This window comes from Salmo salar, chromosome ssa04, assembly GCF_905237065.1.
Source record: "Salmo salar chromosome ssa04, Ssal_v3.1, whole genome shotgun sequence".
In the NCBI taxonomy this organism is placed as follows: Eukaryota; Metazoa; Chordata; class Actinopteri; order Salmoniformes; family Salmonidae; genus Salmo; species Salmo salar.
The window spans coordinates 18,026,444-18,043,044 of NC_059445.1; the positions used below are offsets into that span (position 1 = coordinate 18,026,444).

Consider the following 16,601-nt stretch of genomic DNA (forward strand, 5'->3'; position numbering starts at 1 on the left):
TGGAACACAGGAGTGATGGTTACTGATAATGGGCCTCTGTACGCCTATGTAGATATTCCATTAAAAATCAGCCGTTTCCAGTTACAATAGTCATTTACAACATTAACAATGTCTACACTGTATTTCTGATCAATCTGATGTTATTTTAATGGACAAAAAAATAGCTTTTCTATCAAAAACAAGAACATTTCTAAGTGACCCCAAACTTTTGAATAGTAGTGTATATTTCATGTCTAGCTCAAGGCCATCATACTCTCTTCAGACTAAACCTCCTTCACCTGTCTAGGCTGTATCCCAGATACCTGTGAGGTGAGTGGAGAATGTGGATTGATTGATTAGGGCCCAGAGTCTATCCTCTGCAGGTCAGGTGGTCTGGGGGGAAAAAAACTCCTGGCCCTAGTTATAGCAAGACAGGGTGGGGGCGGCTGGGGGGTTAGTCTGGGTGGGTACCTACTTCTCCCTGTCTGTCCTGTCCTAGCTTCTCCCTCCCTGCCCAGACTGTCCCCCGCCCGGCAGGCCTCACTTCCTTATTATGTAAACCCTGCTGCTGCCCTGTGACCTAACTGCATTGTTGGAGTGGAGGGAGGGACGGGACGGGGGTTGATAAGGGTGGTGATTTGCCTTCTCTTATGTGGCGTAGACGGGCCCAGAGAAGCATGGTTGCCTAACCTAGTGGGAACTTCCCCTGACTTCACATAACCATTCAGGGAGTTGCTTTGGGTTCCCCTGTCTTAGTGGAGGTCCTGTTGAAGTACTGGGTTTATTATGCATAAAGGTAGATAGACACATGCTCTCCCTCACACTCTTATAATCTCTCATAAAATGACATTTTAGGCTATAGGTGGACACACGCGTGTGTGTCCTGTATATCAGGCGTGTGTGTGCCAGTCAGGCATTCATTCGGTCAGATATTCAGTCACATCCTGAGAGTTGAGGTGGGTGTGTTCTGCCCATGCTGGCAGGAGTGTGCTGTCAGATACCAATGACGAAACAATAGACTGACTGTGTCAACACTGTCTATTGTGCTCTAGCCACTACTTCATACCTTTTAGGGTTGCTCATCAGCATGTGGCTTTGTGTTCCCAAGTGTGTGTATATGTGTGTGTGTGTGAGGCTCAAATCATTTATCGTATCATACAACCACTACTGTAGGACATCGATACAGTGTCTAGCCAACATGATTCACAAGCTAATCATTCGATTTACAACCTCAGAGCGCAAGAGCAACTCCCAACATTGACCACAAGTTACATAGCAGATCAGAAACAAAACATTACTTAGGGCCTAACCGAGGATTATCCTACCCAGCAAACTGGAAACGTTCCCAGAACATTAGCTAAGATTCTCAGTTCTAGTTAAGGTTTTATATAACATTAGGATGATAGCAAATTATTGTAATATTTTTTTTTTATGGTTTAAATTAAATATATTTGGAATGTTCTCCTAACATTTACTAAAATGTTGTGCACAACATCTGTAACAACCACATTCCCCAAACTTTCTCATTAGGTTTCCAGGCAATGTAATAACACAATGTACCAGTAATGTTTTTCCAGCAAACCAAAATTGGTTCTGTGGAAGTTCCCAGAACATTCGTTAGGTTGCGCCAAACATTCTCATAACACAGATACTGCCCAGTCGTGCTGATGATTATACAATGTTTGTATCAAATATTTTGTATTTGTGTTATTAGAATATATGCCGCGAGCTAACAAATGTTCTGGGAAATTTCACATAACCAATTTTGGTTTGCTGGGTAGCAGAGGAATACACAGGGCTGAGAGTTCCATAGAGAGAGAGAGAGACAGAGAGAGCGGGAGAGTGGAGACACAGACACAGACACAGTCACAAGCACGCACACACACACACACACACACACACACACACACACACACACACACACACACACACACACACACACACACACACACACACACACACAAAAATCCTGCTGGAGTGAAATCCGGTTATTCCTCATAGCAGCCCGTCTCTGCATTGCTGACATACTTAGTGTGGCACGGAGGGTGCCGTGCTCTTAGAGTAGAGACTTGTTGTTTTCCACACAAAGGCTGTGTGTCTCCCAAATGGCACGCTATTCCCTATATAGTGCACTACTTTTGACCAAAGCCCTATGGGCCCTACTCTACATAGGGAATTGGGTGGCATTTGGGACACAGCCAAAGTACAGTAAGGAATGAAGGATTAACCCTTTCCTTCCCTGCCACCGGACAGAGTTCTGGGCTAACCCAGAAGAGAGGGTGAGGGACAAACAAAAGAGGGCAGAGACAGAAAGAGAGCGAAAAAGGAGTGGGAGCAAGAGTGAGAGAGGAAGAGAGAGAGTAGTGTTGTGATTGATTCAGATGGATTGCTTCCTCTGCTCTCCCACTGTGCCTTTCTCTTTCCTCAAAACAACCCACTGTTAGATGTGGGTGTAGGCCTGCTTCGTTTGTAGTATACAGTTCCTTCAGAAAGTATTCACACCCCTTGACTTTTCCCAAATTTTGTTGCGTTAACAGCCTGAATTTAAAATTGATTAAATTGAAATGTTGTGTCACTGGCCGACACACAATACCCCATAATGTCAAAGTGGAATTATTATAATACATTTTTTTTAACAAATTAATGAAGAATGAAAAGCTGAAATGACTTGAGTCAATAAGTGTTCAACCCCTTTGTTATGGCAAGAATAAATAAGTTCAGGAGTAAAAATTTGCTTAACAAGTCACATAATAACATGGACTCTGTGTGCAATAATAGTGATTAATGTGATTTTTTTAACGACTACCCCATCTCCAATTATATGTAAGGTCCCTCAGTCGAGCAGTGCATTTCAAAGAGAAGGAGAAGAAAACTGAGGATGGATCAAGAACATTGTAGTTACTCCACAATACTAACCTAAATGACAGAGTGAAAAGAAAGAAGCCTGTACAGAATAAAAAAGATTCCAAAACATTGATCACAAGGCACTAAAGTAAAACTGCAAATAATTTGCCAGAGAAATTAACCTTAGGTCCCGAATACAAAGCGCTAACTCCAACACATCACTGAGTACCACTCTTCATAATTTCAAGCATGGCGGGGGCTGCATCATGTATTGCCATCGGCAAGGATTAGGGAGCTTTTTAGGATAAAAAGAAACGGAATAGAGCTAAGCACAGGCAAAATCCTAGAGGAAAACCTGATTCAGTCTGCTTTCCAGCAGACACTGGGACACAATTTCACCTTTCAGCAATAACCTAAAACACAAGGTTGCTTACAAAGATGACATTGAATGTTCCTGAGTGGCCTAGTTACAGTTTTGACAAATCGGCTTGAGAATCTATGTCAAGACTTGAAATGGCTGTCTAGCAATGATCAACAACCAACTTGACAGAGCTTGAAGAATTTTTAAAATAATAATATTGTACAATCCAGGTGTGCAAAGCTCTTAGATACTTATTCAGAAAGACTCACAGCTGGAATCGCTGCCAAAGGTGATTATAACATGTATTGACTCAGTTATGTAAATTAGATATTTCTGTGTGGATTTTTAATCAAAATGGAGACAAATTGATTGTGTTGTATTTTAGAGAGTCTGACTGGTGTCTGATGTGCTTAGAAGAAGTTTAAAGGAATAGGAACATTGTGTAAAACACACAGTAAAATGCCATTGTTGTTAGTGTCGATTTTCTTTGGATAGGATTGACCTGATGAAAACGTCAACCATGAAAAAAATGAACACGTAACTGCCAAAATAAAGGAACACAACATGAAGTGTCTTAATAGGACGTTGTGCCACCACGAGCCACCAGAACAGCTTCAATACACATGGCATGGATTCTACAAGTGTCTGGAACTCTTATTAGAGGGATGTGACACCATTTTTCACACAAGAAATTCCATCATTGGTGTTTTGTTGATGGTGGTGGAAAACGCTGTCTCAGGTGCCGTTCCAGAATCTACCATAAGTGTTCAATTGTGTTGAGATCTGGTGACTGAGACGGCCATGGCATAGGGTTTATATCTTTTTTATGTTCATCAAACTATTCAGTGACCACTCGTGCCCTGTGGATGGGGGAATATTTCATCCTATGGGTGCATAGCCATGGTGGCCAAAGTAATGGCCAAAATAATAGCCTACACAGCATTTTTATACATGACCCTAAGCATGATGGGATATTCATTGCTTAATTAACTCAGGAACCACACCTGTGTGAAACTACGTGCTTTCAATATACTTTGTATCCCTCATTTACTCAAGTGTTCCCATTACTTTGGCAGTTACCTGTATATCTGAATCAGTGTTCTGGCATGCTGTAGCTGTATGACACAAAAAGAGGCTACAAATAAAGTTTTATCATCATCATTTGTTTATGGGAGTAGATCTCATTGATGTCATTCTCCCCTCTCTAGAGAGTACCCAGCTAGAGGACCCCCGGGCGGAGTGGAGGAAGGAGCAGGAGAGGATGTTGAAGGAGTACCTGACAGTCGCCCAGGATGCCCTGGTCACCCAGAAAGAGCTGTACCAGGTGAAATGGATGGATGAGTGAATGCATGGATGGATTGATGGGTAAATAAAATAATGACTGAATGGGTGGAAGGATGGATGCATTAACAAATAGGATGAGTGAATGGATGAACAAAGGACCTCATGAATGAATGAACGAACAAGACTTATTTCCGTTGTGATCTTCGATGCCAGGTCAAAGAGCAGCGGCTGGCCTTGGCCCTGGATCAGTACACACGCCTCAACGACGCATACAAGGACAAGTCTAGCTCACGCACCAGCCGTGAGTAGTGAACCTAACCCGAACCTAGTTCTAAACCAATTGTCACACACAAGCGCGTTCTGTCCTTCACACACTAACGGTCCAGACGGCTCTCTCTCCTCCAGTGTTCTCGGGGTCTTCGTCCAGCACTAAGTATGACCCTGACATCCTCAAGGCTGAGATCTCCACCACCAAAGTCAGGGTAAGATGCCTGTCTCTCTCTCTCACTCTCCCCCTCTCTCTCTCGCTCGCACTCACACCTCTTCCTAACTAGTGTCTTCTAATTTATTTTTTGTTTTGTTGTATTTTACCCTCCTTTTTCTCCACAATTTCGATCTTGTCTCATCGCTGCAACTCCCCAACGGGCTCAGGAGGCGAAGGTTGAGTCATGCGTCTCCCGAAACATGACCCAACAAACCCTGCTTCTTAACACCTGCCCGCTTAACCGGGAAGCTAGCTGCACCAATGTGTCGGAGGAAACACCGTTCAACTGACAACCGAAGTCAGCCTGCAGGCGCCTGGCCCGCCACAAGGAGTTGCTAGAGCGCAATGAGCCAAGTAAAGCCTCCCCGGCCAAACCCTCCTCTAACCCGGACAATTCTGGGCCAATTGTGCGCTGCCCTATTGGACTCCCGATCACGTGACACAGCCTGGGATTGAACTGTAGTGATGCCTTAGACCGCTGCGCCACTCGGGAGGGCAACTAGTGTCTTCTTGACTGTCTGTTTTTATGTCGTTCTCAATCTTCGTTCTTTTTCTCCCTCTACCTCTTTCTCGTACTCTCTCTTTCTCTCTCACTCTCTTTCTCTCTCAATTCAAAGGGGCTTTATTGGCATGGGAAACGTATGTTTACATTGCCAAAGCAAGTGAAATAAACAAGAATAAACAAGAACAAAACACACCTCTCTTCTCAATGAAAGTGCATTAACAGTGTCTCTGTTAATGTGTATCTGTACTCTGGTTTTAACGTTTGTCTCTGTCCGCTACTTTAGGTGAATAAGCTGAAGAGAGAGCTCTCCCAGATGAAACAGGAGCTCATCTACAAAGAACAAGGCTTTGAAACCTTGCAGCAGTAAGTCCCCTTTTCACATTGATCACACCTGTCTGTCACACATCTGCCTATTACACACACGCACACACACCTGTGTATTGTATGTTGCTCTGTGAATGTTGTGATTTTACAGCTTTAGTGTTATGTGTCTGTTGGACTTGATAGTGCCTGGGGGCGGTCGTAGAACAGGTTGATTACATTACTTTGGTGCAGGAGCACTTTCCTGCAATGCAGGACATTTAAAACTACAAGAATTGCCATGAATCCTCTTCCACATAATAATTCACCATTCCTGTTGCTACAGGATTATTTTCCTGCTGTAGCAAACTGGCTCAAATTAAGATCCGACATCTGTAGGAACCGCTGTATAGGATTATTCGAGAGAGCCTCTACAGTCTACTAATGGGAGTTCACGTTCGTAGAGCGAGAGAGAATGACCATGAGATAGGAGGTAAAGAGAGAGGGGGGAGAGAGAGAAGGAGAGAATGGAGGGGGGAAGAGGGGTTGATAAAAGGAGAGACAGAATGTAAGAGGGAGAACGAGAATGGGGGATTGGGAGTAGACAGAGAGATGTAGGGAGGGAGAGAAAGCGAGAGAGGGGTTATGTTGCTCACATGGCACGCTCTGGATTAAGCCCTGTCCAAAGCAGCCACTTTTTATCACAATAATTGAAACCATGAAACATTGTCGTTTACCCTCCACACACACTCCATCCGCTCAGGAGGCACACACAATAAAGGAAAAGAGTGAAACGGGGGCAGGAACACACACACAAACTGCACGTTAGGAAGGTCAGAAATCACGCATGGCTGCTTAACAAAGGCTGCTTGTTATGTCATTTTGTCATACTCTGCTATTAGACAAACGCTCACACACATCACTCAACAAAGAGCTAGCTCGTGTGTAAGTGAAAATGCTTGTAGACATACGTATATCTGGACTTTCACACCCATATAGATATCGATGTGTTCACATTCAAATTGATCTATCCAGAATCCAGATCATTGGAGATTCTGATATTTGTGAACAAAACTTGTCTTTCTTTGGACTCTCTTTGGTGTTTTGTTAAAAGTAAAAATATATGTGTGCGCTCCCTTCTGCAGGATCGACCAAAAACTATGTGGCGAGCAGAGTGGATACCGTCTGAAGGAGGCCAAGGCCATCGTGACGGAGCTCAAGTCTCTCCGCAGGGCCATCAGCTCTGGAGAGAAGGAGAAACAGGACCTCATGCAGGTATGTGTGTGTGAAATATTTTGGTCTGTGTGTGGGTTCCTATATCTGCTTTTTGAGAGCTCCTGGCAAGGTCATGTTCATTAGGAACCCAACAGAAGGAAATGGACTGAAACAGGAAGGGACTGGCTGAACTTATCCGATTTAGAAATGCTCATTTTCGTTTTTCCGTTTTGGTACAGTGTGCCTTTCAACCCTGAACTTCCCTCTTGAGTCTAGACCCAGCCCATGTTCTCCTCTCTCCCATAGTCTCTGGCTAAGCTAAAGGAGAGGTTCCACACGGAACACAACATGGGCCGTTCGGAACCAGACCTCCGGAACCCAGTGGGCTCCAGACAGACGCTAGAAGCCGGCTCCCAGACAGACGTCTCTGGAGAGGTGAGCACCACCTCTCATTCTCTCCTCTCTTTCACTCTCTCTCACTTTCTCTCCCCTTATTCTCTCCAACTCTCTATCTTGCTCCCACTCTCACTCAACAATTTGTGCCCTCCCTCCCTCCCCCCCTCTTTCTCTTGCTTTCTCTCCTATCTCTCGCTTTCTCTCCTCTCTCTCTTGCTTTCTCTCCTCTCTCTCTTGCTTTCTCTCCTCTCTCTCACTTTCTCTCCTCTCTCTGTCGCTTTCTCTCCTCTCTCTCTCGCTTTCTCTCCTCTCTTGCTTTCTCTCCTCTCTCCCTCTTGCTTTCTCTCCTCTCTCTCTCTCTCTCTCTCTCTCTCTCTCTCTCTCTCTCTCTCTCTCTCTCTCTCTCTCTCCCCCCTTCTCTCCCATGTCCCTCCTTTGTCTTAATAAAATGCCTGTGTGTTTCTGAGAGGAATGTCCCCGCCCCCCTTCTGTGGGCCTTCCCTAGTGGGACTGGATTCCTTTATACGCACACACACACACACACACACACACACACACACACTGGATTCCTCTGGTTCCTCGGAGCAGATGATAGCTGCTAGGGGCCCAGCCGGGCAGACTGGGCTCAGGGTTAGAGGTAGAGAGGCAAAGCTGCTTACTACACTGGGGCTTTTCTCCCTCCCTACACACACACACACACACACACAGAGCGAGACATTCACCGATGGAATGCTAAATGGGGGGAGGGCAGAACGAGGGATGGAGAGGTGGAGGTCTCTCTAATGATATTAAACCCAGTCACTTGAACTTGAAGCAGGTACATGTGATGTTTAATGTTTTTTTCTCTCTCTCTCTCTTTCTCTTTCTCTCTCTCTTTCTCTCTCTCTCTCTCTCTCTCTCTCTCTCTCTCTCTCTCTCTCTCTCTCTCTCTCTCTCTCTCTCTCTCTCTCTCTCTCTCTCTCTCTCTCTCTCTCTCTCTCTCAGGCTGGTTTGAGGAGCAGGTCATCCTTGGCTGAGAAGGTTAGACTTAGTCTCCAATATGAAGAGGCCAAAAGAAGGTAATCTCTCTCTCTGTGTTTTTTTTTTTTACTGCAGACATTCCTTATGTTAATATGCATATCACCTGACCACAGAACTGCAACAGTAAACTCAACTCAATAGAGATGGATAGAGGGCGCACTTGACCGAAAGCCTGAAAGCACTTTAACATGGGCCTTAGATCACTTTAACATGGGCCTTAGATCACTTTAACATGGGCCTTAGATCACGCTAACATGGGCCTTAGATCACGCTAACATGGGCCATAGATCACGCTAACATGGGCCATAGATCATGCTAACATGGGCCTTAGATCACGCTAACATGGGCCATAGATCACGCTAACATGGGCCATAGATCACGCTAACATGGGCCTTAGATCATGCTAACATGGGCCTTAGATCACGCTAACATGGGCCTTAGATCACGCAAACATGGGCCTTAGATCACGCAAACATGGGCCTTAGATCACGTTAACATGGGCCTTAGATCACTTTAGTATGGGCCTTAAGTCCCATCCGATCTGACTTCAGAGCAATTAAGGGTCCAAGTCCAGCCATTAAATGCTTATGCATTATCAGTCACAGGCTGCGACTTGGACGGCTGTCAGTTTCACACATTAGCGATGTGATCTGTGACCACCGTGGGCAGTTTTAGGCTCAGTGAATAAAACGCAGGTAAACCCCTCCCCTTATGGACGGTAATCCCTGACATTTGGGCTTTGAAACGTTTTCTAATCTGCCGGTATAGAACAGGTGTTTCTACAGAGAGCAGGCGGTGGAGTGTGGCAGCATGACAACTCCCTTGTTACCCCTCCTCCTCCTTTCGGAGAGGCTTGCTGCTGGCTTTGACCCCTGGGAGTGTGTGTGCCAGGAGAAAGGAGTTCAAGACAAGCATTTTCACTGTATTCCCTTATGAGCGCATGTGTGTTTATATAGGGGTTAAAATAGACTACATGGCCAAAATTATGTGGACACATGCTCGTCGAAAAATCATGGGCATTAATATGGAGTTGGTCCCCCCCTTTGCTGCTATAACAGCCTCCACTCTTCTGGGAAGGCTTTCCACTAGATGTTGGAACATTGCTGCGGGGACTTGATTCCATTCAGCTACAAGAGCATTAGTGAGGTCGGGCACTGATGTTGGGCAATTAGGCCTGGCTCTCAGTCGGTGTTCCAATTCATCCTAAAGGATTTCGATGGGTTTAAGGTCAGGGCTCTGTGCAGGCCAGTCAAGTTGTCTATGGAGATTGCATGGCTGTGTGCTCGATTTTATACACCTGTCAGCAACGGTGTGGCTGAAATAGCCGAATCCACTAATTTGAAGGGGTGTCCACGTACTTTTGGTGTATATAGCATCCCTACCCTCTGTTTCTGTTTCTCTCCTTCCTCCCCCCAGTATGGCCAACGTGCAGGTGGAGCTGGCCAAGCTGGAGAGCGAGGCGTGGCCGGGGGCGGTGGACGTGGAGCGGGAACGTCTCCTCCTCGTCTCGGAGAAGGAGGAGCTCCTCAAGGAGCTGCAGTTCGTATCGCCACGGCGACGCACCCCGCAGGACCTCCAACATCTGGAGGCCCAGAGGCTGCAGCTGGAGCAGGACCTGCAGGCCGTCAGGAACACCCCCAGCCACGCCCTGGCCCAGAGGTGAGACACACAATCCCAGGCACCTTCCCTTTAAAAACCCGGCGGTTGCCTCGCAGCTAGTCGTAGCCGTGCTGTTCCAGAAGTTTAGACAGAGGGAAGTCTAAAAAGTCCCCTGGACATAGGCGATACATGAGGCTGTGTGTATGTAGTGTTTATGTGTGAGTTCCCCCTGTGTTCCTCATCGACGTCCATCAGATAACAAACAAATTGATTTGCCCCGCCCACGCGGTTACGGCCTTTTGTTTTCCTAATGAACGACGCAAATGTTCCAAAGGGTAAACATTGTGGGTAAACATTGAAAGGTGCCTTTAATTACTGTTCATTAGCATACCAATTGTTACTCACCCACACACTGAACACACACACACTGTGTGGTAATTGTCTTGTTTTGGAAGCAGGCTGTGCCGCTGCAACATCGCGTCACATTAGAAGGCAGAGCGACTGCCGTAATTGGAAACATGGCGCTTGTATGGGTTGTAATTGTAATTACATATTGTCACACACACACACACACACACACACACACACACACACACACTGACTACATTTGAAGAAGCCCTATAATTGTGTCTTGTGCTAATTAGGCTCTGTGTAATTGCTCGATAAATGAAGACAGTAATTAAGGTTAGTGTTTTTGAAGCTTAGTTAGCAGAACAGAACAGAGGGGATTCCTACCAGAGGGAAGGGGGCATGTTGTCTATTTAGTATTTATTAGACCAAGAAGTCTCATTGAGGTCAGAAGACCACTTTCCCAAAGGAGACCGAGATATGTGTTCTGTCCCAGACATGGATATGTGTTCTGTCCCAGACATGGATATGTGTTCTGTCCCAGACATGGATATGTGTTCTGTCCCAGACATGGATATGTGTTCTGTCCCAGACATGGACATGTGTTCTGTCCCAGACATGGATATGTGTTCTGTCCCAGACATGGATATGTGTTCTGTCCCAGACATGGACATGTGTTCTGTCCCAGACATGGATATGTGTTCTGTCCCAGACATGGATATGTGTTCTGTCCCAGACATGGATATGTGTTCTGTCCCAGACATGGATATGTGTTCTGTCCCAGACATGCTGTACCAGTAATGATTTGTCTCTCTAGGTTGAAGGTGCAGGAGAGGAGACGAGTCCTGGTGCAGAGACTGGAGGAATCAACCAGACTGACCACACTGCTCCACTCTCAGCTCAAGAGGTGTGTGTGTGTGTGTGTGTGTGTGTGTGTGTGTGTGTGTGTGTGTGTGTGTGTGTGTGTGTGTGTGTGTGTGTGTGTGTGTGTGTGTGTGTGTGTGTGTACTTCACGCTTGTATACCTATACGCAAATACACTCTTGCTCTAAGGCTGCAGTTACAAAGGCAGCCGTATTCTGATCTTTTTTTCACTAATTGGGTTTTGACAAATTATATCAGTTCTGAAAAAGAGCTGATTTCAAAAGATCTGATGTGATTGGTCCAAAGACCATTTAGTGGGAAAAAAGATCAGAATTGGGCTGCCTGTGTAAACTCAGCCAAAGTGTTCCTCCAATACACATACATACAGCTACAGTAAATAAAACGTTATTTTTTGAGGTTCTTGTTCATCGTGCGTGTGGCTGTGTGTTTAATGTGTGTTCTCTCTCTCCCTTACAGTTTGTCAGCCAGTACCCTGTCCGTCTCATCAGGCAGCAGCCTGGGTTCTCTGGCCTCCAGCCGTGGCTCCCTCAACACATCCTCCTCCCGCGGCTCCCTCAACTCCCTCTCCTCCGGAGACCTCTACTACACCCCTGCAGAACCCCCCTCTCCCCTAGACCTGGACTACCAGTGTAAACTGGACCTGCTCCTCCAGGAGCCCCTGACCCCCTCTGGGATATCCTACAGGCGGGGAGACCCCCCAGGAACTATCACCACCATCCACGAACACGAGGTGGAGAACCCACACCCACACAACACGTCGCTTCACACACACGCCGTCGGAACCGGTACCACCGACCTGGTCCCATTAGCGCCGCTGGTTGCGGTGTCCTCGAAGCCGGCCGAGCCGTCCAAGTCGGTGACGTCGCTTTCCTCGAGGTCGTCGTTGTCTTCTCTCTCGCCGCCGGGCTCGCCGCTGGTGCTGGAGGGGGTCGGTGCGTTCCCGTCAGCGGGCCCACAGGACTTTGGGGACGGGGACGTCGGGCTGGTGGTGTCGGACTTTGGCGGTCTCAGCCTGGGATTCTACGACGGCCAGGGGATGGGGATGTTTGAGCCGGAGACGGGGGAGAGGGACAGAGGGGAGGCGGGGAGGGAAGGGAGAGGGGCACTGGCTACCCTCAGAGAGAGTATTACAGGTGAGACGTTTGCTATGTTCAAATTCTTCCTTTCTTTCTTTTTTTGTGAACAATGTTTTTTTATTGGGTCACAAGGGCAATACAATCATACAAATAAAGTATTACACTTTCCCCACCCTTTTTACAATTCCAACATACCTCTGGCGGACCCACCCAATCCCCAACCTTGGACAACCCATAATATATATGAAAATATATATAAATATATATATATAGAAAAACAAGTTATCAAATTAAAATAAACAACCTGTACTACACTAGAATTTTCTAGAGTCATTTGAGTCATTTGCTAATACAACACCGTCAAGTAAACATTTGACATCACACACCTACATCATATCCAACAGTTTAGAGATTTCTGAGGCTCTACGTTCCATGTTTCCAGAGAGCTAGGACTGGCTTTATTCATATGGGAAATTCTTCCTTCCTCCCTTCATTGGAATTTACCACTGATTAGAAATGCCTTGCGCTGCATGGCGCAACGCTGCCACCTAGCAGCTCAAAATGGAGCTGCACTGAAACAGAACACATTCCAATCTCCAGTCCTCCTGTTCCCCGAACAGCACACATTTGTATTGTATCCCTGAACGAATACTCTGCATTCAACTCAACTGGCTTGATGATTAGTTGACAAGTTCAATCAGGCGTGCTTGTCCAGGGTTACAGCTAAAATGTGTACTGGTGGACGGGCCTGCAGGAGTGGAGTTAGGAAACGCTGAATCACTCATGCTGAGTTTATAGGCTCCCATCACATCTATGGCTTACGCCTTGGATGTGTCTCGTAGATATAGGAAAACACAATTCATTGACAATGCTTTTCTCGAGGACTTTTCAAGCAGAGCAGCAGCCCCCCCCGCGCATATCAACTCTGGTGTCTTACTTCATGTCTTCGTCTGTGTTGTTGTCAGACGTGGACCTCCAGAGGCCGGGGGAGGACAGGCCCGCCTGTGTGTCAGCAGCCGTGTCAGACGAGTCCGTGGCCGGGGACAGTGGGGTGTACGAGGCTTCTAATGTCAAACGGTGGGTCACACTCACTTCCAGCTCTTTTCATTATTTCGTTCGATCGCACACGCTCTCTCTCTTCAGCACTCTCCATCTCTCCCTTCGCCTGCCTTTCATTTTCAACCTCTGCCCCCCTCATCTTCAACCTCTTCCCCACCTCTCCTTCCCTCTCTCCATCCCTCTCTCCTTTATCTTGAGGTACTGCTGTTCCCAATAGTGTTGGTCCACTCTAAGGGTCATGATGGGTCTTTTAACCTCCTCTTCCTCTCCTATTCTTCCATTTAACTGAACGCCTGCGATGTTTGGTGCAAGATGTGATGAGAAAACCACAAGACCTCGATTAAAACACCAAACTGAAGGCTCCTCAACTCACCACACACACACACACACACACACACACACACACACACACACACACACACACACACACACACACAATTGGCTTCGTCTCATGTGTATCACACAGTTGGAGACAAAGCAAAATCTGATCTTTAATGACTGAATGTAAGGAACCCTGTCTGTTTGTCAAACGAGAGAGATTGAGATGCAGACACGCAGAGGTCTGTTGCCCAGTTGTGTCTTCCTAATTAGAGTGCATGGGCTCTGTTGCTCAGTTTGGCTGTTCGTGATTAGAATGGCCTCACTGATGTCTGTTTTTCCCACTAAAACTGCTCCTATGGTCAAACTCTTTCATCATCTCTTGCCCCCTAAAGGGGTGCTTTGATGCTGATCCCATCAACCAGTGTGGTGTGGACTCTGTCTCTCTCAGCTAGCTTTCTCCCTCCTTCCCTCGCTCTCTTCTTTCTTTCTTTCTTTCTTTCTTTCTTTCTTTCTTTCTTTCTTTCTTTCTTTCTTTCTTTCATACCATCTTCTCCTCATGTCCTCCCGTGCTCTCCCCTTGATTTAATTTAATTAGACGATGAGCCAAGGACACCCTTTCCACTCTCTCTCGCTCTGTCTCTGCTCCCTCCTGTCTCTCCTGCCCCCTCCTGTCTCTCTCCTCTGGTCCCTCCTGTCTCTCTCCTGTGTCTCTCCTGCTCCCTCCTGTCTCTCTCATCTGCTCCCTCCTGTCTCTCTCCTCTGCTCCCTCCTGTCTCTCTCCTGTGTCTCTCCTGCTCCCTCCTGTCTCTCTCATCTGTTCCCTCCTGTCTCTCTCATCTGCTCCCTCCTGTCTCTCTCCTCTGCTCCCTCCTGTCTCTCTCATCTGCTCCCTCCTGTCTCTCTCCTCTGCTCCCTCCGGTCTCTCTCCTGTTTCCATTCTGTCTCTCTCCTCCTGTCTCCCTCCTGTTTCCATCCTGTCTCTCTCCTCTGCTCCCTCCGGTCTCCCTCCTGTTTCCATCCTGTTTCTCTCCTCTGCTCCCTCCTGTTTCCATCCTGTCTCTCTCCTCTGCTCCCTCCGGTCTCCCTCCTGTTTCCATCCTGTCTCTCTCCTCTGCTCCCTCCTGTCTCCCTCCTGTTTCCATCCTGTCTCTCTCCTCTGCTCCCTCCTGTTTCCATCCTGTCTCTCTCCTCTGCTCCCTCCTGTCTCCCTCCTGTTTCCATCCTGTCTCTCTCCTCTGCTCCCTCCTGTTTCCATCCTGTTTCTCTCCTCTGCTCCCTCCTGTCTCCCTCCTGTTTCCATCCTGTCTCTCTCCTCTGCTCCCTCCTGTCTCCCTCCTGTTTCCATCCTGTCTCTCTCCTCTGCTCCCTCCTGTTTCCATCCTGTCTCTCTCCTCTGCTCCCTCCTGTCTCCCTCCTGTTTCCATCCTGTTTCTCTCCTCTGCTCCATCCTGTCCCTCTCCTCTGCTCCCTCCTGTCTCCCTCCTCTCTTCTGCTCTCTCCTGTCTCTCTCCTCTGCTCCCTCCTGTCTCTCTCCTCTGCTCCCTCCTGTCTCTCTCCTCTGCTCCCTCCTGTCTCTCTCCTCTGCTCCCTCCTGTCTCTCTCCTCTGCTCCCTCCTGTCTCTCCTGTCTCCCTCCTCTCCTCTGCTCCCTCCTGTCTCTCTCCCTGCTCCCTCCTGTCTCTCCTGTCTCCCTCCTCTCTTCTGCTCTCTCCTGTCTCTCTCCTCTGCTCCCTCCTGTCTCTCTCCTCTGCTCCCTCCTGTCTCTCTCCTCTGCTCCCTCCTGTCTCTCTCTCCTGTCTCCCTACTGTCTCTCTCCCTGCTCCCTCCTGTCTCTCTCCTCTGCTCCCTCCCGTCTCTCTCCTCTGCTCCCTCCTGTCTCTCTCCTCTGCTCCCTCCTGTCTCTCTCCTCTGCTCCCTCCTGTCTCTCTCCTCTGCTTCCTCCTGTCTCTCTCCCTGCTCCCTCCTGTCTCTCCTGTCTCCCTCCTCTCCTCTGCTCCCTCCTGTCTCTCTCCTCTGCTCCCTCCTGTCTCTCTCCTCTGCTCCCTCCTGTCTCTCTCTCCTGTCTCCCTACTGTCTCTCTCCTCTGCTCCCTCCTGTCTCTCTCCTCTGCTCCCTCCTGTCTCTCTCCCTGCTCCCTCTCCTGTCTCCCTCCTCTCCTCTGCTCCCTCTCCTGTCTCCCTCCTCTCCTCTGCTCCCTCCTGTCTCTCTCTCCTGTCTCCCTACTGTCTCTCTCCTGTCTCTCTCCTCTGCTCCCTCCTGTCTCTCTCCTCTGCTCCCTCCTGTCTCTCTCCTCTGCTCCCTCCTGTCTCTCTCCTCTGCTCCCTCCTGTCTCTCTCCTCTGCTCCCTCCTGTCTCTCTCCCTGCTCCCTCCTGTCTCTCCTGTCTCCCTCCTCTCCTCTGCTCCCTCCTGTCTCTCTCCTCTGCTCCCTACTGTCTCTCTCCCTGCTCCCTCCTGTCTCTCTCCTCTGCTCCCTCCTGTCTCTCTCCTCTGCTCCCTCCTGTCTCTCTCCTCTGCTCCCTCCTGTCTCTCTCCTCTGCTCCCTCCTGTCTCTCCTGTCTCCCTCCTCTCCTCTGCTCCCTCCTGTCTCTCTCCTCTGCTCCCTCCTGTCTCTCTCCTCTGCTCCCTCCTGTCTCTCTCTCCTGTCTCCCTACTGTCTCTCTCCTCTGCTCCCTCCTGTCTCTCTCCTCTGCTCCCCTCCTGTCTCTCTCCCTGCTCCCTCTCCTGTCTCCCTCCTCTCCTCTGCTCCCTCCTGTCTCTCTCCTCTGCTCCCTCCTGTCTCTCTCCCTGCTCCCTCTCCTGTCTCCCTCCTCTCCTCTGCTCCCTCTCCTGTCTCCCTCCTCTCCTCTGCTCCCTCCTGTCTCTCTCTCCTGTCTCCCTACTGTCTCTCTCCTGTCTCTCTCCTCTGCTCCCTCCTGTCTCTCTCCTC

The 16,601-nt window shown here is 48.2% G+C and overlaps 1 protein-coding gene across 2 annotated transcripts in view; it reads left to right on the forward strand.

Moving 5' to 3' along the window:
* LOC106602439 (protein WWC2) overlaps positions 1-16,601 on the forward strand; it is a 49,149-nt gene that overhangs the window by 19,038 nt on the left and 13,510 nt on the right. For both annotated transcript variants that reach the window (XM_045716632.1, XM_045716633.1), the window contains exons 3-13: positions 4,393-4,508; positions 4,682-4,769; positions 4,874-4,950; positions 5,741-5,820; positions 6,903-7,032; positions 7,279-7,407; positions 8,353-8,426; positions 9,805-10,047; positions 11,153-11,242; positions 11,676-12,352; positions 13,261-13,372. In XM_045716632.1, coding sequence (XP_045572588.1) covers positions 4,393-4,508; positions 4,682-4,769; positions 4,874-4,950; positions 5,741-5,820; positions 6,903-7,032; positions 7,279-7,407; positions 8,353-8,426; positions 9,805-10,047; positions 11,153-11,242; positions 11,676-12,352; positions 13,261-13,372 — 1,816 coding nt within the window. The remainder of the gene's footprint in view (positions 1-4,392; positions 4,509-4,681; positions 4,770-4,873; positions 4,951-5,740; positions 5,821-6,902; positions 7,033-7,278; positions 7,408-8,352; positions 8,427-9,804; positions 10,048-11,152; positions 11,243-11,675; positions 12,353-13,260; positions 13,373-16,601) is intronic.